The sequence below is a fragment of the Portunus trituberculatus genome, chromosome 32 (genome assembly GCF_017591435.1).
Source record: "Portunus trituberculatus isolate SZX2019 chromosome 32, ASM1759143v1, whole genome shotgun sequence".
NCBI classification, from domain to species: Eukaryota; Metazoa; Arthropoda; class Malacostraca; order Decapoda; family Portunidae; genus Portunus; species Portunus trituberculatus.
The window spans coordinates 1,841,271-1,868,454 of record NC_059286.1 but is presented as its reverse complement, the minus strand read 5'-3'; the positions used below and the strand labels follow the sequence as shown (position 1 = coordinate 1,868,454).

General features: G+C 39.7%; 1 protein-coding gene across 1 annotated transcript in view; it reads left to right on the top strand.

Moving 5' to 3' along the window:
• Positions 1–11,529, top strand: part of LOC123512045 (basement membrane-specific heparan sulfate proteoglycan core protein-like) — a 48,582-nt gene extending 37,053 nt beyond the window's left edge. Inside the window, exons 7-8 of the mRNA XM_045268201.1 lie at positions 10,907–11,036; positions 11,302–11,529. Coding sequence (XP_045124136.1) covers positions 10,907–11,036; positions 11,302–11,423 — 252 coding nt within the window. The 3' untranslated portion in view covers positions 11,424–11,529. The remainder of the gene's footprint in view (positions 1–10,906; positions 11,037–11,301) is intronic.
• The last annotated feature ends 15,655 nt before the right edge of the window (positions 11,530–27,184 follow it).

Sequence of the window (27,184 nt, the reverse complement as noted above, 5' to 3'; positions counted from 1 at the left end):
AATGGTCCGACTCCACTTACACGCAGATACACACATACACATGCACATGCACAAATGCATATGCACATGTACATGCACAGCAATGAGCAGAGTCAGGGTTGTCTCCATTCAAATTCTGACTTTCTTTTCAGGCAAACATTTATTGTATTATTCAAAGTGAGTTGGCTTTCAATTCTGTCTATTTATCTATTTATTTATTTTTTTTTTTCATTATAATAAAGTTATTTGTTGTGAGTAATAAAATAAAAGATTTATGTGGTTTAATGTAAGAATAGGTAAGGTGGGTAGTTAGTTAGTAATTAGTTGTAGAAAAGGTTAAATTTGTTAGTGGGAATAGGATAGTAGGATATGGTGGATAGGATGTAAGGTTAGGGTGTGATACATTGTGTATTTATGGAAGGAAAAAGGACATTAAGTAAGGTAGCTCCATCTTGTATCGGTGCACCCGTTAATTATGGTGTGGTCCTTGCGGCAGGAATCAATCTGTGAAAACTAGAAGAAAAATTAAATTTGTCACGTAAAAATTGCCTCGGGTTCCTCCATATTAATTATCGCACTACATTTGGGGAACCATGTATGTGACCTGTTCCTATCTGCCACGAGTTCTTCATATAGCGCATTTTCATTTAATTTTATGGTCTCCCATGTTTTCTGAGCTTTTTGATGATTGAAAATATTCAATGGAATGATATTGTATCTTAGATGTAATTCTTTCGTATTCAATTGTTCTTCGTTGCAGTGTATAAATCGGACAGCTTTGTTAAGGATACGTTGTATCTTTTTCTTTTGAGTTAATGAGGACATACATATCGGTATTGAAGGGTATGTTAAAATTGGTACTAGTAAAGTCTTTATTAGAGTGGTTTTTAAAACAGGTGTTAAACTACTGAATCTTCGGAGTTGAGATAAGATTCCTCTACCTTTATGAATTGTTTTTGTGATGTGGCCAATAAATCCAGTAGAGCCAATATTAAGACCAAGCAGTTTCCCATTGTTACACGTCTTACTTTCTTTTCCATTTGCTGTATTTTTTTTAGTTTTACGTTGTGCAATTGGTATAATTTTTAATTTCTCTTCATTTGTTTTTATTTTCCATTGTCTTTTAAATTTGTTTATTCTCTCGATTTCCCGTTCAACCTTTACTTTCATCATTAATTTTGACTTACTTTGTGTTGTAATAATTTGTGTAATGTCATCTGCGTACATGGTGTCCATACATCCAAATTCAGCTCGAGGAAGATCGTTTGTATACTCGTACAACGTATACAACGAAGGTGATAAAATACTTCCCTGCGGGACACCGCTTAGTAGATTTATTACATTGCTATAGTCATTACCAATGTTGATTTTGGCTTTTCTGTTATCTAAAAAATTGCACAATATTTTCTCTAGGATATCAGGAAGCCCCAATCTTAAGATTTTATATTTTAACCCGTTATGCTAGACTTTATTGAAGGCTTTTGCGAGATCCCTTAAGACCATGTAAACTTGTTTTTTGTCAGCTAAAGAGTTGGCGATTGTTTCATAGGTTGATGTAATTGCAGTATGAGTGCCTTTATATGTCCTGAAGCCGTGTTGTCGTTCTTTTATGATATTATTTTCCGATAAAAAGGTGTTTAGTCTGGCCTGTATAAGTCTTTCAAAGATCTTACCCGGCACTTCTAGCAATGAAATAGGGCGGTAATTTATAGGATTTACGGGACTTTTATCTTTTTAGGGATAAATTTTATTATTGCTTCTTTGAATATATTAGGGAAGTATCCTATTGACAAGCACGCATTAAATATGTTTTGTAGTTGTTCTAACGTCTTTTGAGTGCAATTCTGTAATATATGAATATTTATCTTAGTTGACCCGGGTGCTTTCTTTTTTGATCTGCAAATATATGATTTTATTTCGTCCAAGATTATTTCTCTAGTGTGATAGTCTTCGGAATTTAGTCTACTAGGTCAACAGTTGGAAATGAGTTAACTCTATTGTGATTTACATTGCTGGTCAAAATTTTTTTCTTCCTCATCTGTGATCCTAAAGATATCTCTCCAAATTTTCTCCATTAATCTACATTTTTCTTTATCTGAGAAATGTTTTTTTCCGTCAGAGTCTTTCATGTAATTAGTATGAACTACCTTCTTACCTTTTAATATCTTAATCTTATTCCAAAATTGTTTGCTGTTTTTACTATTTTCTGAAATGTGATTTATTTTATCTTCCAAAGATTTGTTGTAAGCTTCTTTGCATCTTTCTTTTAATTATGTTTTAATTCTTTGGTATTCTCTGTATATTTGTAAAGTCCAGCCGTTTGCTGAAGCGAATTGTTTTAAATTATTGAATTGAATTTCTAAGTTTTAAATTTCTAGAGTAGTTTTTAATTGATAGATATATTGATGAGAAGACTTAAGGATGGCGATGTCCATGGCACTTTTAACCGCTTTTATCTAGTCTAATGTTGCAATCTCGAGTTGATCAACGTTATTATCCTGTAAGTTTGTAACATTTATTTGAGAGTCTAATTTTTGGTGAAACAAATCCCAATCAGCTTTGCTTATCTTATAGACTTTTTGTTTCTCAGTTATAAAAGACGTAGTGGAGAGCTTGAATATTATTGGAAGGTGATCAGAAGTTGTTAAGTCTCCTGGCTCACTGATACAGTTCAAGTAGTTTATTTGAAAAAAATTATCCGGATTTGTAGATGATTTGTGACTGAATAAGGTAGGAAAGTGAGGACCAAGATGTATGAGTTTACCTTGATTTATTAAATTAGATAAACTTTTCCCTACTGTTTTAGTGTCTCTGTTACCAAAAACTGTGTGCCGACCATTGAAGTCTCCTAAAATGTATGTAGGTATACTATTACTTAATTTTTTTTTTTTTTTTTTTTTACATTACAAGGGCACTGGCCAAGGGAAAACAAAGTGTTGGAAAAAAAAAATCCCGCTGGTTGCCAGGCCCTGTTAAGAGGAAAGTAGGAGAAAGAGAAAAAACAAAAAAATCTAAAAGGAGGGTCCAGTTAACGTAAGAGGTGTCTTGACACTCCTCTTTTGAAAGAGTTTAAGTCATAGGCAGGTGGAAATACAGACACAGGTAGAGAGTTCCAGAGTTTACCAGTGTAGGGAATGAAGGAGTGAAGATACTGGTTAACTCTTGCATTAGGAAGATGGACAGAATAGGGATGAGAAGAAGTAGAGAGTCTTGTGCAGCGAGGCCGCAGGAGGGGAAGGCATGCAGTTAGCAAGTTCAGAAGAGCAGACAGCATGAAAACAGCGGTAGAAGACAGATAAAGATGCAACATTGCGGCGGTGACTTAAAGAATCAAGACAGTCAGTTAGAGGAGAAGAGTTGATAAGACGAAAAGCTTTAGATTCCACCTTGTTTAGTAAAGCTGTGTGTGGATCCCCCAGACATGAGAGCCATACTCCATACACGGGCGGATAAGGCCCTGTACAGAGCAAGCAGCTGGGAGGGAGAGAAAATGGACGAAGACGCCACAGGACACCTAACTTCTTGGAAGCTGATTTAGCAAGAGTAGAGATGTGAAATTTCCAGTTTAGATTTTTAGTGAAGGATAGACCGAGTGTGTTTAATGTAGAGGAGAGGGAAGTTGAGTGTTATTGAAGAAGAGAGGATAGTTGTCTGGAAGGTTATGTCGAGTAGATAGTTGTAGAAATTGAGTTTTGAGGCATTGAACAAAACCAGGTTTTCTCTGCCCCAATCAGAAACAAGTGAAAGATCAGAAGTTAGGCGTCCTATAGCATCTCGCCTTGAGTCATTTAATTGTTGTTGGGTTGGGCGTCTGTTGAACGCTGTTGAATAATGCAAGGTGGTATCATCAGCATAGGAGTGGATAGGGCATTGAGTCAGATTTAGGAGATCATTGATGAATAATAGAAAGAGAGTGGGTGATAGGACAGAACCCTGTGGAACACCACTGTTGATAGTTTTAGGGAAGAACAGTGACCGTCTACTACAGCAGCAATAGAACGATCGGAAAGGAAACTGGAGATGAAGGTACAGAGAGAAGGATAGAATCCGTAGGAGGGTAGTTTAGAAATTAAAGATTTGTGCCAGACTCTATCGAAGGCTTTCGATATGTCAAGGCCGACAGCAAAGGTTTCACCGAAGTCCCTAAAAGAGGATGACCAAGATTCAGTTAGGAAAGTAAGAAGATCACCAGTAGATCTGCCTTTACGGAAACCATACTGGCAATCAGAGAGAAGGTTGTGAGCTGATAGATGCCTCATTATCTTCCTATTAAGGATAGACTCAAAGGCTTTAGAAAGGCAGGAAATCAAAGCTATAGGGCGGTAGTTAGAAGGATTGGAGTGGTCACCTTTTTTAGGGACAGGTTGAATGTGAGCAAACTTCCAGCAAGAAGGATAAATAGAAGTAGAGAGACACAGATGAAAGAGTTTGACCAGGCAGTGAGCGAGTTCGGAAGCACAGTTTTTGAGAACAACAGGAGGGACTCCATCCGGACCGTAAGCCTTCCGAGAATCAAGGCCAGAGAGGGCCAGGAAAACGTCTTTATAAAGAATTTTAATTTTAGGGATGAAGTAGTCAGAGGGTGGAGGAGTAGGAGGAATATGCCCAGAATCATCCAAAGTTGAGTTGGTAGCAAAGGTTTGAGCGAAGAGTTCAGCTTTAGAAAAGAAGAGACAGCTGTAGAGCCATCTGGATGAAGTAAAGGAGGGAAAGACGAAGAAGTAAAGTTGTTAGAGATATTATTGGCTAGATGCCAGAAATCTCGAGAGGAGTTAGAATTGGAAAGACTTTGACATTTTCTATTGATGAAAGAGTTTTTAGTAAGTTGGAGAATAGATTTGGCATGATTACGGGCAGAAATATATAGGGCATGAGTTTCAGCAGTTGGATGGCTACGGAACCGTTTGTGAGCCGCCTCTCTATCATTGACAGCACGAGAACAAGCAGAGTTAAACCAAGGCTTTTTAGCTTTAGGGTTAGAGAAAGTATGAGGAATGTATAGCTCCATGCCAGAGATAATCACCTCTGTTATGCGCTCGGCACAAAGAGAAGGATCTCTGACATGAAAACAATAATCATCCCAAGGAAATCAGAATAGTACTGCCTTAGTTCCTCCCACTTAGCAGAGTTAAAATGCCAGAAGCACCTCCGCTTAGGCGGGTCCTGAGGCTGCACTGGAGTGATAGAACAGGTAACGGAAATTAGATTGTGGTCGGAGGAGCCCAACGGAGAGGAAAGTTTAACAGAGTAAGCAGAAGGGTTGGAGGTTAGGAAAAGATCAAGAATGTTGGGCGTGTCTCCAAGGCGGTCAGGAATACGGGTAGGGAACTGCACTAGCTGCTCTAGGTCATGAAGGATAGCAAAGTTGAAGGTTTGTTCACCAGGTTGGTCAGTGAAAGAAGATGAAAGCCAAAGCTGGTGGTGAACATTGAAATCCCTAAAATGGAGATCTCAGCAAAGGAAAGTGAGATAAGATGTGCTCCACCTTGGAAGTCAAATAGTCAAAGAATTTTACATAGTCAGAGGAATTAGGTGAGAGGTATACAGCACAGATGAATTTAGTTAGAGAGTGACATTGAAGTCTTAGCCAGATGGTAGAAAATTCTGAAGATTCAAGATTGTGGGCACGAGAGCAAGTGGTGTCGTTACGCACGTATGCGCAACATCCAGCTTTGGATTGAAAATGAGGATAGAGCAAGTAGGAGGGAACAGAAAAGGGGCTGCTGTCAGTAGTCACAGACAACTGTGTTTCGGTTAGGAAGAGAAGATGAGGTTTAGTAGAGGAGAGGTGGTGTTCCACAGATTGAAAATTAGAACGAAGGCCACGAATGTTGCAGAAATTGATAGTGAAAGTATTAGATGAAGTGTCAAGACACCCAAGGTCGACAGCAGAGGGCAGTCCGACCTGGGGACATTTATGGTCCCTCCCAGAGGGGACTCCGAGGCAGGGCGTGGTGAAGCCATTATTAAATTTTGATTTGAAGAGAGTGTAAAAGTGTAAGGTGTTGTAGTGTAGTGTAGGAAGTAGTAGAAGTTGTCTTTAGAGGGCAGGCTGCAGCTGCTCAATTGTATAAATGAGACCACAAAGGGAACCGGGAAGAGAGGACACGGGGAATCACTCAGTCTGCAGCACTGGCCCTACATCCCCGTAAGTACCTCTCCTGGAGTATATGTATATCGGTATATGGTAGATAGGGGCGTCTCGGGAGTAAGTATGTAGTAGCAATTTGAATTGGTCCAAGGCTAGTATCTATTTCAACAGATAAAAAATCAGTATCAAAATTATCAAATAACTTATGTTTGATGTTATATTTTAGTCCTATTGCTGAGCCATCATAAATATTCTCACTGTAATTAATTTTGTATACTCTGTAACCAGGTATTTTCAGTTTTCACATGATTTTAATCCGTGGGTATTTAATAATAGTATGTCAGGGTCATTTTACAAATAATAAGGTAGAAGAGATGTTTTATTTGTTTTTCAATTCAGGATGTTATGTTGCATAATTTTTATGGCCTTTTATATAAGAGATCTTTTTTAATCTTGGATCGCGTATTTCTATTGGGGAACGCTCCTGAATCAGACCTGGTCTGATTTTCCTGTATTCGTCATTTGGTACCACAAAGAAGCATTTTGAAATGTCAATGTCACCTGTCTCAGTTAACTGCAGCATTTGTTCCTCGCTGTACTTTTTGTTTGTGTATGTCCATTTTATTTTTTTGCTTCTGATTCCTTTTACTAAATCCTCAGTTGAAAAGTTTGAGGGCCATCCACTTGTTTTAGTTGTGTAGAATTTAAGTCCAAGAACATTTACATTTAGTTTTTTGAAGTTGCACCTTCGCTACTAACACTCAAATTACTTAAGCTGTTTTGTCTGTTCAAACCCTGTTCTGGTGTTGATGTTGCTTTTTGAGCTGGAGGAAGACTCACAGCACCTTCTACCGATTGTACAGAAGTCTCATTAGGTATTATTATGGAAGGTAAATTGTTTGTTTTGAGAATTTTATTTAGTTCCACTTCATAAGATCCTGGCCTTTCCTGATTTTTTACTTGTGCATGTGCAACACAAATGTGGATTTTTAATACTTCCTCTTTTGTAACTTGTGGAATATTGAATGTTGGTATTTTAGGTGACTGAAACGACTGGGTGATGTTGGATTAAGTCATATTTTGTTTTACATTTTGTTGGGCTTTTTTATTTCTTATAATTTCCTTCCTTTTAGGGCACTTCATGGCCAGTGTACTGTGGTTACCTCCACAGTTCACACATATTTTGTCTTGTTGAGAGCACTGGTGCCACACATGCCCCTCGTCGCTACACTCGGAGCAGATCTTATATTCTCTACCTTCGGGGCATTCATTGGTGTAGTGTTGTTCTAGGGTATAGCAACGCATGCAGCACTGAATGGACACGTATGTCTCCAGTTTAATTTCGTTACCAGGTATACTTATTATAAAGGCTTTTAGTCCCTTCTCTGTACATTTTTTTGCTAATGTAGTCAGGCTGAATGTTATCTTTAAGGTAGAGGAAGTGGGGAACTTATAAATATTTTCTATGTCCTCCTCTGATATCCATTCATTTTCATTTATTATTTCTTGACCAATGTCTGCTATTTTTCTCTCATAGATTAGTTCGTCAACTCTAGGAATTATGACACTTTTCCTAGCTCTTAAGTCAGGTGGCATTACTGGGGTAAAATCATTTTGAGCAAGTTCATTTTTTGTCTTAGAGGCAAAGATATTATCTGCATGTTGTTCATTTAGAGTCAACGCTGCAAAGCCATCAAGTGTGAAAAATCCTACTGATTTCAATGTCATTTCTACACAGAATTTCGATGAGCTTAAGTCTATTTCCTCTGTCGTTGGGGTTCCTATATTTTGTTTTTATTCTAGGCATATTGGTGCATAGTACCTATAACAGTCTATCACCAGACTGTTGCCCCTTACGGGTCTTCGTCCTGGCTATCAGATTCCCTAACGCCCAGACTCAGGTCTTCCTATAACCGACCCTGCGTAAGGGTCCCCCTCAGGTAGCCGCCCTACGCTGACAGTCCTTACGGGGTCAAAGGCTTCGTACCAACTCAGTCTGATTAGAATGGGCGAAAAAAAACAAGAAGTACATGATGCTGAAAAGTAAAAAGTCAAGTCGTGTGCGTCTAAAACGACTGAGTCTGATAAATGGACACAAAAACAGAGTCCACAGAGTGAACTAAAGCAAGAAGAGAATGCGGAGAAAAAGTACCGTGCAGCAGGAGCGTGGAGACTAAGTCCACAAACAGTCGCCAAAAACTAAGTCCATCAAGTGGACACTGACTGGCTCCCGCAATCTTGTCACACCTCTTTTTCAGTGTTTCCATGAGTTGATGAAATCTTACCCTAGATTTTTGTCGAATTTACCCTAGATTCGAGTGTTTTACCCTAGATTGTCGAAGTTGCCCATTAATTGTTGATTAATGCACTCTTATCGTACATAAGTTGAAATATTGCCTCCCCCCACAAACACACACGTTTTGGACATTCGGACGGTTAGACTAACCGTCCGAAGGTCCAAAACGTGTACACGTAGTAGACGGGTGAGTGGAGACTGGGGAGAAAGGAGAAGGGGTGGGGGAGGGTGAAGGGATGATACAAGTCACGGGGATGGTTGTGTACATGAATCGAGCATGAAAGAGAACCAGCCTGCCACCAGATTGGCACCATTCCAAGCACACCTATCCATAGGGCGGCAGATTACCCTAAAATTACCCTAGTTAATGCATTACCCTAAACACTATCCTAAAAAGGGTCCAATTACCCTAGTTTAGGGTATTTTACCCTAAAATGGAAGCATTGCTCTTTTTAAATGGCCAGGGGCAACAGCGCATCGGCTGTGGCCAATCAGAGGCCGGCGCAGCAAAGGCGGATGGTCCAACCAATTACGTGGCGAGCAGGACGGCGTTACGTTACCTCTCATGCTTCCTTCACCGCCCCTACCACAAAACACCAACTTTTACCCCCGCCCTTCGGGGGTACCTACCTCGGGTACGACAGGCGTTTAAGGAGGAATGCTCTGGGGCCGTAACAATATGTTAATCACAAATTATAACAGTTCAGTCAGATTCATTAGTTTGTGATATTTTTTATCAACAAACAAGTAAGGAAAGGTGTTCAATTACAGTCCCTAAAGATAATCCAAAATTACTTATCATTTAATACTAGGTTTGAGCTATGTAAGGCAACGGGGTGAACACTTGTCAAAGGCTTTTAACGGACTTAAAACGGAGGGATAATAAAAATCCAGTATGAACAATATGACAGCCAGTTAGTTCACTTCTTGGGACACCATCTTCGCTTACAATTAAAATTCTAAGTTGTTTTCTAGTTATACGTAGTCACATATTGGTCGAGAGATAGTTGCTATAGTCTTGCTTGGGAAATATATAATAATTTAAATGTAGTACTCCTAACCGCCAAGTCTGTGTCTCCATTACCACATAAAATAACACATGTACAATTAAACTAGTGGGGTCGCGGTCATTTCTTGAAGTGCATGATTGAAGTTGCATAGAAAAAAAAATCGCTGAATCAGAGGTGACCTCATAGAAATGTTCAAAGTACTTTAAATGTAAAATAGATTACGAAAGTTTTTTTTAGATCTTACAATCAGTAACTAGAAATAACGTCCTGAAAATTAAAGGACAGCGATTTAATACTGATTTCCGAAGAAGTCTTTTTAACATACGGGTAGTTGAATTTTGGAACAAGCTACTAGTGTCTATCATCCAGGTTAACACGGTACCTACTTTCAAAAGTAAATTAGGTAAGTTTTATAAAGAAAATGCTATCTGAATATTCATTTAGTGATAGTCTAGTAGTTACAATAGTTCTTTATTTTCCCGTCTTACCTTTATAAAGTTCCCTAATTGTTCCTCTCAATGATATGGGAGTCACTTTTCGTTTTATTTCCTGACGTGTAACGCCGGAGGGAGTGTTCGGTAAGGAGGAGGTTCATCTGTTCTATCCTTGCACCTTACTACACAGTTTATTATAGTTGTAGTATAGTGAACGAGTGACTTTATCATAGGTGTCCTGTGACTCATCCTTTCCTATGTATTCTTCCTCTTCTTTTTTTTTTCTCTCTTTTTTTTTATGTTCTGGCCTATAGCGCCTGTAGGTAACTTCAAGAGTCCACCCATTAGTGGCGCTGGCAATTTTATTTATAGTGGTACCCATATAAGGGCCCATATCACCATCCAAGAGCATTTTTGGTGTAACCACCTAGAACAAGAGTATCATGGTGACATGTAGATAACTTTAAACCACTCGACAAATGACAAAGTATCAAGGCGATACGTGGTGGGTTTCGAACCTACTACGCGTGGACGTCTGGTCGATCCCATGCTCACCACCTTGCCCACTATGCCACTGCCTCCCTAGTACTACTATAACTACTACTTCTCGTACTTAGTACTACTACTAATAATAATAATAATACTATGCTGTTATACTGAAATTACTCTATACCCTCCCCTCTTCCTCTTACTTCTATTATACTACTACTAGTACTACTACTACTACTACTACTACTACTACTACTACTACTACTACTACTACTACTACTACTACTACTACTACTACTACTACTACTACTACTACTACTACTACTACTATTGCTCTGTTTTACTGTACTTACTCTCTCTATCCTGTAGTTAAAAGTAGTTACCAAAGAGCTTTGCAAGGACTTAAGTGTCTACTACTCCTTGGCTATTCTATGTAATCCTTTATAATCCTCTTTTGTTGTTGTTCTTATTTTACTCATTTTCTTTCTTTTCTTTCTTTTTTTTTACTTCTTTTTTCTTCTTCTTGTTGTTGTTGTTCTTCTTCTTCTTCACGTTGTCATTGTCTCTGCTATCCTCTTCTTATCCTGTAATTAAATTTCCTCGACAGACGGAGAAGTCGCCGAGCAGAACAGTGAGCAGACTCAAGCTCTCGGCGGTAACCCCGACAGATTCTGGCCGCTACAGTTGTCGGCCTGATACTGGAGGCTTTGCTTCGATTATTTTACATATCCAGGCAGGTGTGTATTAGTGTTGTATTTATATAGTCGTAGCAATATAGATAGTCTGCATTACACTATACCTACAGTAATGGTCAGGCTTCAAGAGTGTTTTAAGCTTCAGTTGAAAGCCAGGAATGAAAGGACTCTAGACCATTATCTACTCAATTACTATTTCTACATACGACTTTAATTGTCCATGTATTCTGTTATGACGCGGAACACAGAAAATATCAGTCAATAGATAGATATATAAAAACCTTTATTTCAATGGTGGTGCCGACAGACCAACCCCGCGCCGCCGTACAGCAGAGTGGCCATAACGCCTCCCTCTCGCCATCCTCGTCTCTCCGTCTTGCCCTCCTGCTGCGCGTCCTGGCCTACCTCCTCGTGCACACACATCGATGACTGCGGAGGACACTTTTACAACTTCCACCAACTAATGTGATGCTCTCGTACTTTTTTTTTCAACCACAGATACTATTTTTGTCGAGAGAGAGAGAGAGAGAGAGAGAGAGAGAGAGAGAGATAAATAGATAGATGTATAGATAGATAGATAGATAGAGAGAGAGAGAGAGAGAGAGAGAGAGAGAGAGAGAGAGAGAGAGAGAGAGAGAGAGAGAACATATTTTAAAGATTTGTGTTTTTTTCTTATGCTATGCTACAAAATTTACTCATCTTATGTCCTGTCAAACGGCAGTAAGAGTACGGTGTTCCGTAGCAATGTCCGAGAACGGCAGACACTTCCAGGAATGTTCAGGTATAAGTAATGAATTGTAATTTTATTATCAGTTATGTCTCATACTTCCTGTTTTCATTTTTTTAATACCTTGTGGACTTCATGGGAACTTATGGGCTAAAGAGGGTTACGTTTTTGGGGTAAATCCTATTTGAAAGCCCATCCGCTAGGGAACCATTATCCCGAGTAAAGGCGGGTTCACACATGCCAATTTGCGACTGAAATTTTACGTCGGCAGAGTTTCCGACTCATCCCTTCTAGTCGGAAAGTGTCACACATAGCCACTGGAAAGTATCGACTAGTTGGCGCCTTGGCGGGAAGTGAATGTAATCAAACAACTAACCGCCAAGAATTCTTCTTCCAGTGACGATGCTGAAGCTGTGGTTGCTCTTTTTCTGGTGTACCGGAAAAGTCAACAGAAAAGAAAATGCCTGTGGATACGTCCCTGTTTAAGTAGAAGGAAAGAAAGGAGTGTCTACCACACTCTAAATTAGCCTACACTTCTCATAAGAAAATTGTTAATATTTCTCACGACAATTCTTGACAAGTCTTCAATTCTCACCTCCAACAACACCCTGCTTTGAGGGAAACAGTTCTTAGAGAGTGGCAGCTATTTCGTCGAACGACAATTTGCGCAAGCATTTATTTTCTGTGTAATTAATTTCTTGGGTCCTAGATGTGTCCTTTTTCCCTCACCAACTCTAACATCTTCTCTATACCAAGAGACCACATTTCCAAAGCTTACTCCGTGACGTCACGACGTAAATAAAGTCGCATATCGACTAACAGGACCAACATGTTGGTCTTGTTTTGTGACTTGGCACCGATTTGGAGTCGAAAATTCTACCGACGTAAAATTTCAGTCGTAAATTGGCATTTGTGAACTTGCCTTAAGGAGGCCCTACCTACACTCGGACTATGGCCACATTGATCGTTTCGAACTCGTCCGCTTGGAGACCTCTTTGACTCAAAAGCGCGAGTAGTGGTTCCATGCACTGTACCACGGCGGCCAAGACCGCTAGATATTAATCATGGTGAGTTCTGAATTGTAATGTGCCCTAAAACTTGCTCGTTTTTTTTTTCCCACATTACATTTCTCTTTTCAAAACGCACACGTTTCTATTTCTTTTCCTTATGTAGATTACATTAATTTTCTAAACATTTACATGTATATTCTTTACAAATACATATAACACATTATTTTTTCATTTCTTCTCACACTTACAAATATCGTACAAATATATACTCGCACACAAAGGTATCTATTCCATATGTATTATTCACAAAATAAGAAGCATGTGATGGTTTCGTTTTCAGTGTCGTCAAATTACTCAAATTATGTACAGTCATGATGAGCAAATGAAAAATAAAACACACTCACTTCAACTGTATTCAATCATACGCACTGCGATCTACAAATAATGTATAAACGACTCCCTATTTCACGAATCAGTTTTCCAATCCTCTCTATATTTCTAACAAATGTGATATACGTTATCTTTTTTTTTTCATAGCATCAGTCATTAGCTTGAGCTACCTCTGACGTATTTTTTTTTTTTCTATGTTATGGCCTATAGCGCCTGTAGGCATACTTGAAGAGTATATGTGGGAAGCGCTGTTCAGCTTCCGCCCATTAGTGGTGCAGGCAATTTCATTTATAGTCATATCAGGGCCCATATCACCAACCAAGCGCATCTTTGGTGTAACCACCTGGAACCTGGGTATCATGGTGACACTCAAAATATAGCAAATTGCATAGCTTCCAAGTCGTATGTGGAGAAGTAAGTAATGGGATATCTGACTGATCCCACGCTCACCACCTTATATCCACTACGCCATGGCCATCCCACTTCCTGTTCATCTACTCCCTCACTTCTATGCCTTTCCCCCCTCCTTCCCTTCCCTTCCTCCGCCTCTCTCTCTCTCTCTCTCTCTCTCTCTCTCTCTCTCTCTCTCTCTCTCTCTCTCTCTCTCTCTCTCTGTGTGTGTGTGTGTGTGTGTGTGTGTGTATATATATATATATATATATATATATATATATATATATATATATATATATATATATATATATATATATATATATATATATATATATATATATATATAGGTGAGACTTGTAGAAACCTAACACACAGAATAGCCGAGCACAAAGGTTTTTCTGTTAAAACTAATAAAACTCTATCTAACCATTCTTTCTCTGCAATTAGAGCACATTCATATGATAATGACCATCCCTTTGGTATTAATGACTTCAAAATTATCCATAGATGCCAATCTAATACTGATATCAAACTTCTTGAGGCACTGTATATTAAACACTTCCAACCTGAACTCAATAATCAGCTGTCTTCATCTAGGCTTCGCACTCTTCAATAGAAACCTCGAACTTTTGCTTCACCTCTCCTCACTACCTTTCCTGTCATCTTGATACCACCCCGTTAGCCAGTTTCTTCCTGTACTGCGTACAGCACACTGCAAGGTTTGTCTCCCGTGTATGGGTTTTTTTCTCTGTGCATTTTTTTTTTTTTTTTTTTTGAGACGTTGTGTTGTGATATCCTTTCCTTTTTGTTTTTTACTCTATATTTTAAATCATTGTAATTTTATTATTTTTTTTGCTTGTATTTTAACCTAATGTCTTTATAGACTTTATCCAATGTTTTTTAGACTTTATATACTTAATATGTTAACATTTTTAGGCCCTGAGGATGCCTTTTGTTTGAGGCGAAACGTTGGAAAATGGAAAATAAAGTAGGAGATAATATTATGAAGACTTCCATGTGATTTCCCTGAACTTTTAGTATATATATATATATATATATATATATATATATATATATATATATATATATATATATATATATATATATATATATATATATACATGCTCACACACACACACACACACACACACACACACACACACACATATCATGTGTAGCGCAGATGGAGAGTGATGAGAGGTCGCTATTCCCTTGGGTATATGAATTAATCTCTGGAGAGAGAGAGAGAGAGAGAGAGAGAGAGAGAGAGAGAGAGAGAGAGAGAGACTCAAAAGCACAGAACAAGCACGTGCATAGCGAATGAGGACACAAGAGTGGCCTTCAGGGAAATGCGTTTATTTTGAGGTTGTTTATGACGTAAATAACGGTCGAATTTCCGTTAAGATTTTCATTCCTAGTATTATCTGTTTTCAGCTTGTAATGGTGTGCTTATGATTTATAAAGATCTTGTATGATTGTTAATGTCCTTTTCATTCCTGATAAGTTTAGTATGTAAGGTTTAAAATTATTTGTTTTAAGTATGTCAAAATTTCCAACACTTTTTTTATTTTTATTTTTATTCAATCTCGATATATCTTAATATTTGAAAAAAAAAATTATTCATGACAAGCCAAAATTTATAAAGCATTCGTGAGTAGATGTCTCTTTCGCGAAATGGCATTCCCAAATTGAAAAATGTACGTTAATGTGGATAAGCTAGCTGGATGCAGGCCGAGACTTTGATCTGTGTGTGTTCAGCTCCTCCTGAAACCTAGAGAACTTACGAAGCCTTAAAATAACAGAGCAGAGGTGCATCATCGTAAAGCGAAGTTTGAACTCTGACAAATTTGGAACTGTTTTTGATATCATCCACCAACAACAACGAATCTTAAAATAAATAGATGCTACTGAAAGACAATGGAGTCTTAATGAAAGAGGCCTCTCTGAAGATGGAGACGATCTCAGTGTAACTGACGACGAAAAAATAGGAAACTTGGTGAATACAGCAAACTCTAGTGATTCAGTGTCTACACTCTACAGAAATGTTTTAAAAAATGGACACTATAGAGAAGTGATAATACTTGTCAAAGATGTATCACGTGGTGCGTCGGAGTGTACAATAACGGTGTAGATGCAAACGGGACCATTTTGGAAGGGTACCCTGTGATTATATGGACGCCACTACTCTTTTCACCAGACGTCGCCAAACTGCTGGACACTCTTGGGACGAGGCAAATCCACGCTGGAAATAAATCTTGAATACAAAATTATGCTGGTGAACTGATTTGAATTCAAATCAATGAACTGGAAGGAAAGTGTTGAATGTAGTAATGTAGAAAATCCAGATGATGAACAATTCAAAGGATATTATGAAAACTATTAAACCCATCTGATGTAGAAAACCAAGAATTTACCATATATACTGATCCTAGGCGATCCGTTAACACCAATTGAGTTCAACCACACCTTATGTAACATGAACAATTTTAAGAGTTACAGTGGACTGTGCCCAGGTTTAATCTAAAACCTACCAATGTTAAGGGTTTAATTTATACAAGGCGTTTTCAATGCGGTGTTTAATAGTTGGTGTTAGTCATTTGCTTGGTGTTGTAGTAAATTGGTTATGTTGTTTAAGTCCAGCAATAGATTGTTATTTAACAATTATATAGAGGAATCAGTATTGTGGACACTTGCAAAAATTTATCACACAATGATATGAAATAGACTAAGACTCTGGTGTGCTGTTAATAAACGCCAAGCAGGTGCTCAAGAAAACACAGGTTGTATAGGACAAATCACGAGTCTAAGATTAGAATGACTGCAAGATATAAGAAACTTAAACTATTTATTTTATTTATAAATTTTAGTGCAATGTATGATGATGACTCGGTGGAAGAAATTAGAGCATCTTGCTGCCTTGGGATGTGGGAGTGATGCTGCGGGAGATCAGGCTGAAGTACAGGTATACTAAGAAAGTCCTCAAGTCAGTAATTATAGACGCTTCACAATGAGAGTCCATTGAATTGTTTGTTTGTCATATATGTAGACCATATGGCAAGGATGATAAAGTGATTAGTACGAACTGATGGATTATTAGGAAATTTACATTCACTATTGTTGATGGACTATACGGCAATACTTGCAATGAATCGTGTAATAAAGGAAAAATAAATCTGTTGTGTTAATTTTGTGAACAAAGTGGTAAGAAAATCAATGAGAAGAATTTTTTCTTTTATTTATTTAGATGATAGCAATTTATTGAGTGAGGAGTTATGGGTGTACTATGCATCAGAGTAATTGTATCTCGATAAGTGGTTCACTGACTCAGGCAGCAGCGAAGCGGTTGTGATTCACCATGAAACCACTAATGAAGCATTTTTTTTTTTTTTTTTTTACGTAAGAAGGAATACCGGCCAGGAGCAAAAATAAAGGATAAAAAAAAAAACCCACTGAGGTGGCGGTCACCAAACAAGTTGATGTATTTAGAAGGGGACCCCATGGATGGTATAGGCGTCACATTTTTTTTTTTTTTTTTATTCTTAATTTTGAGTGAAGAATTGTATGTGTAGTTAGATTCATGTAATTTTGCTTTAGTGTGAAGGAAGAGTCTTTAGAGTGCAGGCTATGGCTGCCTTCTTTTGTTGTGAGACACAACAATAAACGTTCAGTGAGGTCACAGCTGGCTTTAATAATGAGTCCACAGCACCCCTTGAATCAGTGCTATTAGACCTCATTGGGAGTAAATATCGTTTCAGCAGATGTCTACTATTCAGTGTGAGCTAGATTCAGGTGCCGTTTTTCTACAAGAAAATTGTTTTATACTGCAGTCATGGCATTATAGTGCAGTAAACAAGTAAAACTAAAAGTATTGAAAAAACATTACAATTGTAGAAATATTACTTAGATAGTAAGGTAGGGAAACACTTAACACTATACTAATACACATATTCTACAGTCTCATACATCTGGCAGCTACACCAACCCACAATCCTCAAAAGATTTGCACCCAGACCAAGGAGAGGACACACTCACCGAGTAAGCCAAGATTCTTTTGTCCCCCTATAGCCGGATAAAGAACAATACACGTGTTGATTGTCTCCTGGACTTTATTTCAAGCCCTGTGATACTAACATCTCCACTAACATAAGCGGATATTTATATAGAGCACTTCTACATGGCCCAGTACATGGCGCAGTGAGTGAGTAACTGGAGTGTAGACAGACGCTTTCTCAGTATTTTGCCTCTCTTTTCGTCTCCAGACTGCTGTTCTGCGGTGTGTTACGTGCCCGTGGAATAGTACAGTGATACTAGCGCCTAGTGCAGTGGTGTTTTTTTCCGGTGCCGGGAAGGGTTTCTGACGCTATCAGGAGTACCTTCGTCCCCCTTCAAACGGAGAAAACTGAGCTTCTGTCATACACCCCACGCCCCACCCGCTAAGAGTGTCAAGGACATGTTACCGAGGGGATGCGGAATGCTGCTTCTTGGTCCTTCTGCTCAAGGCAGCAGTATTGCACCACGTGATCCCACCACGAATTTTGCACAACTATGCACTTCCCACGGCGCACTACCTCACCTGTGGTCGTATGTGTGTCACTATTCCAACAGTGAGGGTTTGAGGAGTTGATCTGTCCAAATATCTGTGATGCACACATGCATGCCAAAAGCGCGAAAACCACGAACAATTCAGCAACAGGCAACTATGGTAGAATCTCCTCACCCTGATGTACTTCAACTCCTTCAAATTATGGAGGACAATCGTTGCCAAGAGGCAGCTGAGCGACTTCAGGCGGGAGAACAACGCCGACGTGAGGAACAAGAACGTAGGAGGCAGGAAGATGAACGGTGAGAATCACAACGGAGAGAGGAAGTTCAGCAGCTGTTGGCAACTGTCGCACAGCAGTCGCGCCTCACCCCCCACCCTGCTGGAGCATCACCGACCCCCACCTCGCCCACTCCATCTCTGCAGCAGCTCACATTTGGGATGCTAAATCCTACAAAAGCAGTCATCCATCCCCCAGCCCCACTTCAATCTGTTACCTTCCCAGGCTACAGGCGTGGAGAAGACAATGGAAGGACTATGCCACCTTCACTGACCTCGGGAATCTTGACCTCCCCAAACAACACATTCAGTTACGAATGTGCCTCACACTTGAGGTGCTGCATATTCTGCAATACCGCTTACGTGTGTCCTGACGACACACAGCCAATTAAACAGAGCACTTGAACAACACGTCAAGGCCCAAACAAACGAAGCATTACGACATAGAGGCGTATTCAGCTGCAAAGAACAGGTGAGAGAGTATTTTAACGATTTCTTCGTCAGAGTGAAAATTCTTTCTGAGGCAGTAGATATCTGCAAGGGCGCTAACACACAATGCGAGGATACACAACTGAAGCAGGTGTTAATGAGGCGTATGTGATCAAGACCTCGTCAAGGAATTGATTAGCACCATCGCCACCAAGACTCGATGAAACCGTACATCAATAATACGCTTTCGAGGCAGCCAGGCGCACCATTTTTGCTATAGTCTCCCCTTCAAAGTTTTTCTGCGCCGCTTCACACTACAGACGAGAAAAGAAAATGAGCAACCTACCAAGGTCACCCGTGGCACCCAAAGACAATTTCATGTTACAGCTGTATGTGCTCCCATACCAAAAACCAATGTCCCGCCACAAGCACTATATATCGCAACTGTGGTAAAAAGGGACAGTGGAGCAAGATACCACGATGCCCAGCGTTGAAATTTGCGTCATCTATGTGGTAACAAGGGACATTACGATAGTGCTGCCTTAAATCCAGGGACACGGGCAGTAGTACTTCAGCTCAGACAAGAAAGACAAAATAATAAGACAGCCACCCTCACCCCTCAAAGCCACAAGGGTACCAGCGTGAGGCATTTTCATTCTGCCTCTTGCGCCCCCCCGTCCACAACGTTTTCCCCCCGTCATCGTAACATTCATCTACTACAAAGGGACGAGTAACCTCGCAATGCTGCCTGATACTTGTGCGGATGAGAACATTATTGGCCCACGGCACTTGCGAGATATAGCTCTGTCTACAAGTCACCTAAAACCACCACCTGACTCTCCGAGATTTACCGCAGACGGCTCAGTGATGAATCTTGCACTTGGGTCGTTCCTGGCTGAACTCAAAGTGAAGGCAAAAACAACTAGAGCTTGGATTGACGTCCATGAAGGCATGCCTGTCCCATTGTTGTCATATAAGGCTTGTAGGGACCTAGCACTGATCCCCGCCGAGTTCCCTCAGCCGATATCACAGGTGATACACTCGCGTATGCGCGCACGTGAGGAGACCCGTGACGGCGAGGTATTAGTCCCCCAGCCACCCACCTCCTTACCAAGCGCGGCTCTCAGCTATACATCACCTCCGCCTTCACTCTCAACTCCAGCCATGGACAGAGCACTTCCATTTGACAACACAACAACCCCTGCACAAGCCAAGGAGTTTTTTTTTCTTTCGTGAGTACAGTGATGTCTTAATGACAAAGGAGGACACAACGCCCTATGAAAGCACCACCAATGCGGATACACCTGCGGGAGGATTTGCAACCATTCACCATCTACACACTTTCGCTTTCCGGGATGCCATGCAGCAGGAACTGCAGTCAGTGGAGGTGTAATGATGGAATCATTGCACCTGCAAGTGATGATCCGTCACCTTGGTGCCACCCATTTGTTGCAGTCCAGAATCCCACTTACGTGGCCCTATGGGATTTGCAGCGACGGGAGACGCCTTCTGTCTGAAAGAACAGTCTGGCTCTGCAAGGTGTCCCGAACTGCATAAAGGTGGTGGATGATATTCTTGTTCGCGATCATGATTTTTATCACATCTCCATCGTGTTAACATTATTCTTACCCAGTGTCGGGAGAACGGCATTACACTTAATGCTGACAAGTTCGTTCTCACCGAGCCCAAGGTGAAGTTTTGTGGATTCGTGCTATCATCTGAAGGTATCAACGCTGATCCAGATAAAGTTCGTGCCATAACCGACTTTGGAACTCCGGCTAACATTACTGATCTTCGATCCTTCATGGGCCTTGTTAATCAGCTGGTTGAATTTTCGCCTGAAATCTCTGCAGCAGCGCAGCCACTTCGACCACTGCTGAGCCCAAGATGCACGTTTATGTGGACCACTGATCATGATGTTGCCTTTTGTCGTGTTACTTGTTATACTTGTTACTTGGGGTGTTTGTTCAAGGCTCCACTCCACTGCGAGGCAGTGCTCAGCAGAGCCTCCCTCAAAAGCAACTAGCATCTATAATTGTCTTTGATTTCCATGCCGTTAAAATCGTAAACTTCCTTGAAGAAATATGTCTTCAATTTCTTTTTGAAGATATCGATCCTGGCACAACCTTTGATATTACTCGGCAGTTTATTGTAAATCCTTGGTGCGCATCTTGCAAATGCTCGGCATCCCATGTCAAGGTTATATCTTGGCTCATGTAGTCTGTATGGGTCTGCATTGTGTCTCAGCTCCATCGTAGTGTCATGGTGGAATGTTTCCAGTAAGTTCCTCAAGTACTCAGGTTTTCCAGGCTGTAATGCCTGATGAGTCATAACACTAATCTTGTACTCAATTCGTGCTTTAATTGGCAGCCAATGCAGATCTATCAATACAGGTGTTATCCTCTCACGAGGAGAGACGCCTGTAATCAGTCTGGCAGTTCTGTTCATGACAAGCTGTAAGTCTTTTAAGAGATACTTAGGCAGTCCATAATACAGAGAATTGCACTAATCCAATTTGCTTATCACATGATTATGAACCAGCATCTTCGTAGTTTTCTCATCCAAGTATTTTCTGACAAAACCTATATTTTTCAGATGGTATCTTGTCGTCTTAACCACCTGCCGTATTTGATCTTTCGTAGATAAATGACAGTCCAATAATACTCCCAGATCCTTCACTATCACGAACACCCATACTGTTGCCATCAATACATAATTTAGACATATCAATCCTCTTTGAGTCCTTATTCTTACCCACTATCAATAATTCAGTCTTGTTTTGATTAAGTTTCAACTGCTTGGATTCCATCCATCTACCAACATCATCCATAATAAGTTTTATCTTTCCTTCAACATTATCTACATTGTTCAAGGTCATGTAAAACTGTGTGTCATCAGCAAACAGTTTGAAGTCAATGTCATGTTTTCTTAGTATGTGTGATAGTTCAATAGTATAAATACAGAACAGAATAGGACCTAAAACACTGCCTTGGGGTACTCCTCTTTCTAAAATCTTCTTGTCTGAGAAAGATTTACCAACTTGAACACAGTATTGCCTGTTTGCAAGATAACTTTCTAAATATGCATCTCCATCAATACCGACAGACCTGCAATCTAAAAGAAGCAATCTGTGAACAATTGTGTCAAATGCTGCACTTAAGTCCAGTAAAATTAGCAAACCACATTTTCCTTCATCCATCAGGATTATCAGATCATTGATAACTGAGCATAAAGCTGTCTCAGTCGAATAAAGTTTTCTATAAGCAGACGATTATCCAGTAAAGCCTGCACTACTTTCAAATGGTCGAATAATTGGTTTAATACAGCACTTTCAATAATCTTCGATAAAAAGGTCATATTAGATAAAGGTCTAAAGGAAATCAAGCACTGCGTATCCATTTTACCTTTTACAATGGGCTTTATCAATGCCATTTTTTCAGAGACAGGAAAGGTATTGTTCACGAAGCTACTGTTTATAATCAGTTTAAAAATTTCCAGAATATCACAGAACTTCTCACTCTGAATAATATCACTAATAGGTAATGGGTCATTATCACAGTAGGTTATATTAACTTTATGTACAATCTCCTTTACTTCATCCATCCACACTTACTTGTTTAAAGGAGAGTAGCTTAGCCCGAGGCGTTGGCATACTCACGGGTATTTCAAGCTCCTCATTTCTAAAACTTTCCACAATCGACTTTATCTTTTGATCAGAGAAGTCAAGGAACATATTTGCAAGCAGTGTCATTAAACCCCTCAGGCAACTTATTTATTTTCCTGTTACCTGTCAAATTATCCAGTATTTATATAATCTACTAATGTTAGACCGTGACTCTAATGACTTCTGTCTATAGTACTGACACTTTCTCCTCTGTACAAGTTTGTTTAGCCTGTTTCTCATGTCCATATATTTCCTTCTTGCCTCTTCTGTTCGTAGTCTACGCCACCTTTTTTCTTTCTTCCTTTTTTCTGTTCTGTATATATACTATTGAACTATCACACATATTAAGAAAACATGACATTGACTTCAAACTGTTTGCTGATGACACACAGTTTTACATGACCTTGAACAATGTAGATAATGTTGAAGGAAAGATAAAACTTATTATGGATGATGTTGGTAGATGGATGGAATCCAAGCAGTTGAAACTTAATCAAAACAAGACTGAATGCTTGATAGTGGGTAAGAATGCTCAAATTGATGCACATCAGAGAGTATTACTCCTGATCAGATTACAAACCATAATATTACTAACACTACAAGTACGCATGGGTATAATTCACGCTCACGCAGCTAAATTTTTACTTAGAATTTTTACTTGCTGATAAAATGCATGGACAGAAACAAGCTTTCTCTCAATCCATATTCAAAACGTTAACAGCAAAGACATCATCATAGCACCCTACTTCACATAAATGTGATAAATCATGTGGTGGTATGAGATCGAATGTTTCATGTTTATGAAGCTTCTTCAAACTCAGCTCTTTCCATAATCCAAGCAATAATTTGCAAAATGTTAGATGCTGCAAATGGAAGGGGAACTACTTCCTTATTCCCTGTAAAGGATTTGTGACACAGACTACAAGTTGGTCAGTCAACATACAAATTGACACCATTGTGTTCAAAGGACATGATCCAGTATTATTATCCATTATTGCAACTGCTCTGAAATCAGAGACTATCATTGTAAGTATCCCTTTTACGAATCAGGATAATTTTTGCAGGCTATGAGCGTACTTCATTTCCATTCTCCGTTAATAATTCGGTGATGACGTTGGACATGAATCCTTCTCTAGTGCTAATAGCCAAAGATTTTTCCCAGTATACAGTTGGGGACCTACATGAATTGAAGCATTGTAAATCTTAGCATTTAGCTACATTTGTATCATTGTTTAAGCACCCAGTTTACTTTCTTACCTATAGGTGATGGGATTTGTGAAGTAACTTTGACACGTTCAGAGGCGTCCGTCCACAGACCTGTCACTTTGCCTAAATAAACATGTGGTTTCAAATCTATTTTTCATTGTACTTTCATGGATATCTTTACTTTTATTTCACAGAGGCATTTTATGTCTCAGTGAATTGCCTAGAAGGAGCAACCTATAAGGAGGTTATAGGACATCATGCAGTACAGGATGCTTGCCATGTACGTTCTAGTCAACTAACCACTTACCCTTCTAGATTTCATTTATCTTTCATGACACCTATCTCAGAGTACTTCCTGTAACTTCCTTTCATAACAAACTCTATGTCCAGTCTATCCTAGCATTCTGACACCTTTATTATTTTCGTATTTTCATGATACTTTTATATATGTGTCTGAGGAAGACTTTGAGTTTATACATTTATATCTTGTTAGTAGGAGCAAGTACCTACCTCTTTCACCAGTTAGTGGCAGAGTTTAATATGCTTAACATGGTTAGGTACATTGTATCCGCGAGGACGCGTCAAGTAGGTGGCCGAGCGATGTAACGGTGTTATATAGGAATCTATGTTGTACCTGTAATCAATTCTCCAATTATTATTATATGTGTATGTATACATGTATATATAAGTGTTGGCACCCCAGGATTCTACATAGGGTGGGGCAGATATGATCACACCATCCTACCTACGTCACAGTGTTGGAACTTTCCAAAACCTATTTCGAGTGCCACTGATACATTCGGTTGCATCTACATTATGTCATGTAAATGGTTTGCATGTTTATCCTTTACGTAATACATCTTAACATGTATTATTCTGAGTCATAAGTAACTTTCCCTTGCCTAACTCATGTAATTAGAAGCCTATATATTCACCGATATATTCATATTCAGTGATTTTAGCAAGATAAAGATGCGCTTGGGTGGTGATATGGGCCTTAATATAAGCACCACTATAAATAAAATTGCCTGCGCCACTAATGGGCGGAAGCTTAACAGCGCTTCCCACATAATATTATACTCTTCAAGTATGCCTACGGGCGCTATAGGCCATAACATAAAAAAAGAAAAAAAAAAAAACTCTCTCTCTCTCTGTATATGTGCACGATAAAAGACAAGGCAATACACACACACACACACACACACACACACACACACACACACACACACACAGCCAGAGGACCGGGGTTCGATTCCCCGGCCGGGTGGAGATATTTGGGTGTCTCTCCTTTCACGTGTAGCCCCTTCACCTAGCAGTGAGTAGGTAAGGGATGTAAATCGAGGAGTTGTGACCTTGTTGTCCCGGTGTGTGGTGTGTGCCTGGTCTCAGGCCTATCCGAAGATCAGAAATAATGAGCTCTGAGCTCGTTCCGTAGGGTAACGTCTGGCTGTCTCGTCAGAGACTGCAGCAGATCAAACAGTGAATCACACACACACACACACACACACACACACACACACACACACACACACACACACACACACACACGCATAGTAGCAAATTTCGTTATACATAAAATTCAACTTCCAAGAAGACTTAAAATAAAAGGAAAACATTTCCAGTCATATACGGTTCAAATTCAGTCATGAAAGAGAACTAAACAGGTCCATTTGACGTTTTAGAAATCATATCAACTATTAAGTCATCAGATCCTCATGAACATAACTAGATAACTAAAACAAATTTACATCTTCCTGAAGTAGGAAGTTAATAATGTTACTAAATTTTAGCATCTCGACATGATTGAGGTAAGTGACATTGTATCATTACGTGGTGTTTAGTCTGTGCACTTGTGTTACACTGACATACTCATTTCTGGTATGGTGTGCGGCCTCAGTCTCGTAACCTCGACTCGAAGACAATGGGACATTACACTTAGCTTAATGAATGACTTTCTCATATTATCAGGAATATATATCTTATTGTTAAAGTTTATGTGCACAGTCATTAGCGAGGCTAGTTCTGTCACGTGTTGATTTTTTTTCCTGTGAATTTTTCCTGAACTTGCTAAACTGTCGAATGGTAGCAGCAGCAGTTGTGTCCCTGCCACATGAGAAGCCAACTAGCCATCCTGAGAACATCCTGACAGCAGGTTCAAACTAGTGAAAATCTTGTTTCAACGACCTAATGACATGAGTAGATCGCTAAGAACATCCACAGTGACATCATTGACGCTCCAGAAACCTATTACCAGTCTGAATGTTTTATCCTTCTAGGGAACCAAAAAAGATTGGTGAGTTCCAAGGTGAGCGAGATTTTTGTATCACTTCCTTATCAATCATATCATGAACCATTTCATCTACCATGGCCCTCTGACTATGAGGAAGACAGTAAGCTGGTATGTATACCGGCTTACTGTTTAGTTTTGACTTAATATGGTGTTCAGCTTGATCAGTCACCTCTAAAGTTTCTCCAGGGATTGCAAGAATGTTGCGATACTTTTCCAATAAATCCAAGAGCGTAGGCCTCATTTCAGGGTAGTCCACAACAATGACAAGTGCACAAAGGGTTGGTGCCTGCCCCAGTTCAGTGTAAACAGAAGACAGACTTACCGAAGAGACGCAGGCTCCAGGTATGATACTGGGTTCCGCTACTACTTTCTTGTCATATATCAAGCACCTTCCGAGGAAGAGTCCTTATTTGATCCTGATAGGACTTTCGGTAGTGTTCACTACCAGGGCATCGCTGACATGACCCTCTCTAATCGTGGAGAGAGTTAATTCTACTGCCAACCATCTGACATTACCTGTACCTTCTAGACCAGTGGTTCCCAAACTTTTTCAGCTTGTTACCCAATTTAACATGCCACATAAAGCATGTTACCCCTTTCACTTATAATATTACTTATAATAGGTTTACTTTACAACTTTACATACTATGACAAAGTTAACAATAATCCTAATACCGGGTACCGCATTGTTTTCTTGATTTTCAGAATTCATTTTTTTTTTTTTGTCACCCCTCCATTACCCCCCGAAAATGGTTAAATTACCCCCAGGGGATAATTTACCCCAAGTTTGGGAACCACTGTTCTAGACAAATGGCACTACCTAGAGGAGCTTCTGGAACTCGAATTTCAATTCATTTGGCAACTCGAACAGGTGTTACGGCCCGCCCGTAACATACTCCACTACCATCACCTCCTCCGCTTGTTACCTCGTTCGCCACCTCTCTGCCTCCCCTTCCACGTCACCGTTTCATGAACCCTCCACGTCACCGTTTCATGAAGCCCCGCTACTGTCCCGAAGTTGGATTCACGCGGCCCCATTCTACTCAACCGGAAGTGTTAAACCAGCTCTTGGCTTCTGGAAGTTAGTTGAGGTCCAGGCCTCAACCAGTGAACACAACGCCTCTTGGATCTACCGTGGGATCAACCATCACCCAGCACTTCACCACTGCGACACCGCATAAGTATCACTTCCCCTCGTCCCGTGTTTTCCACATTGCCTCCATATAGGATTAGGATTATTGTTAGGTATTAAGTTGGGTTCT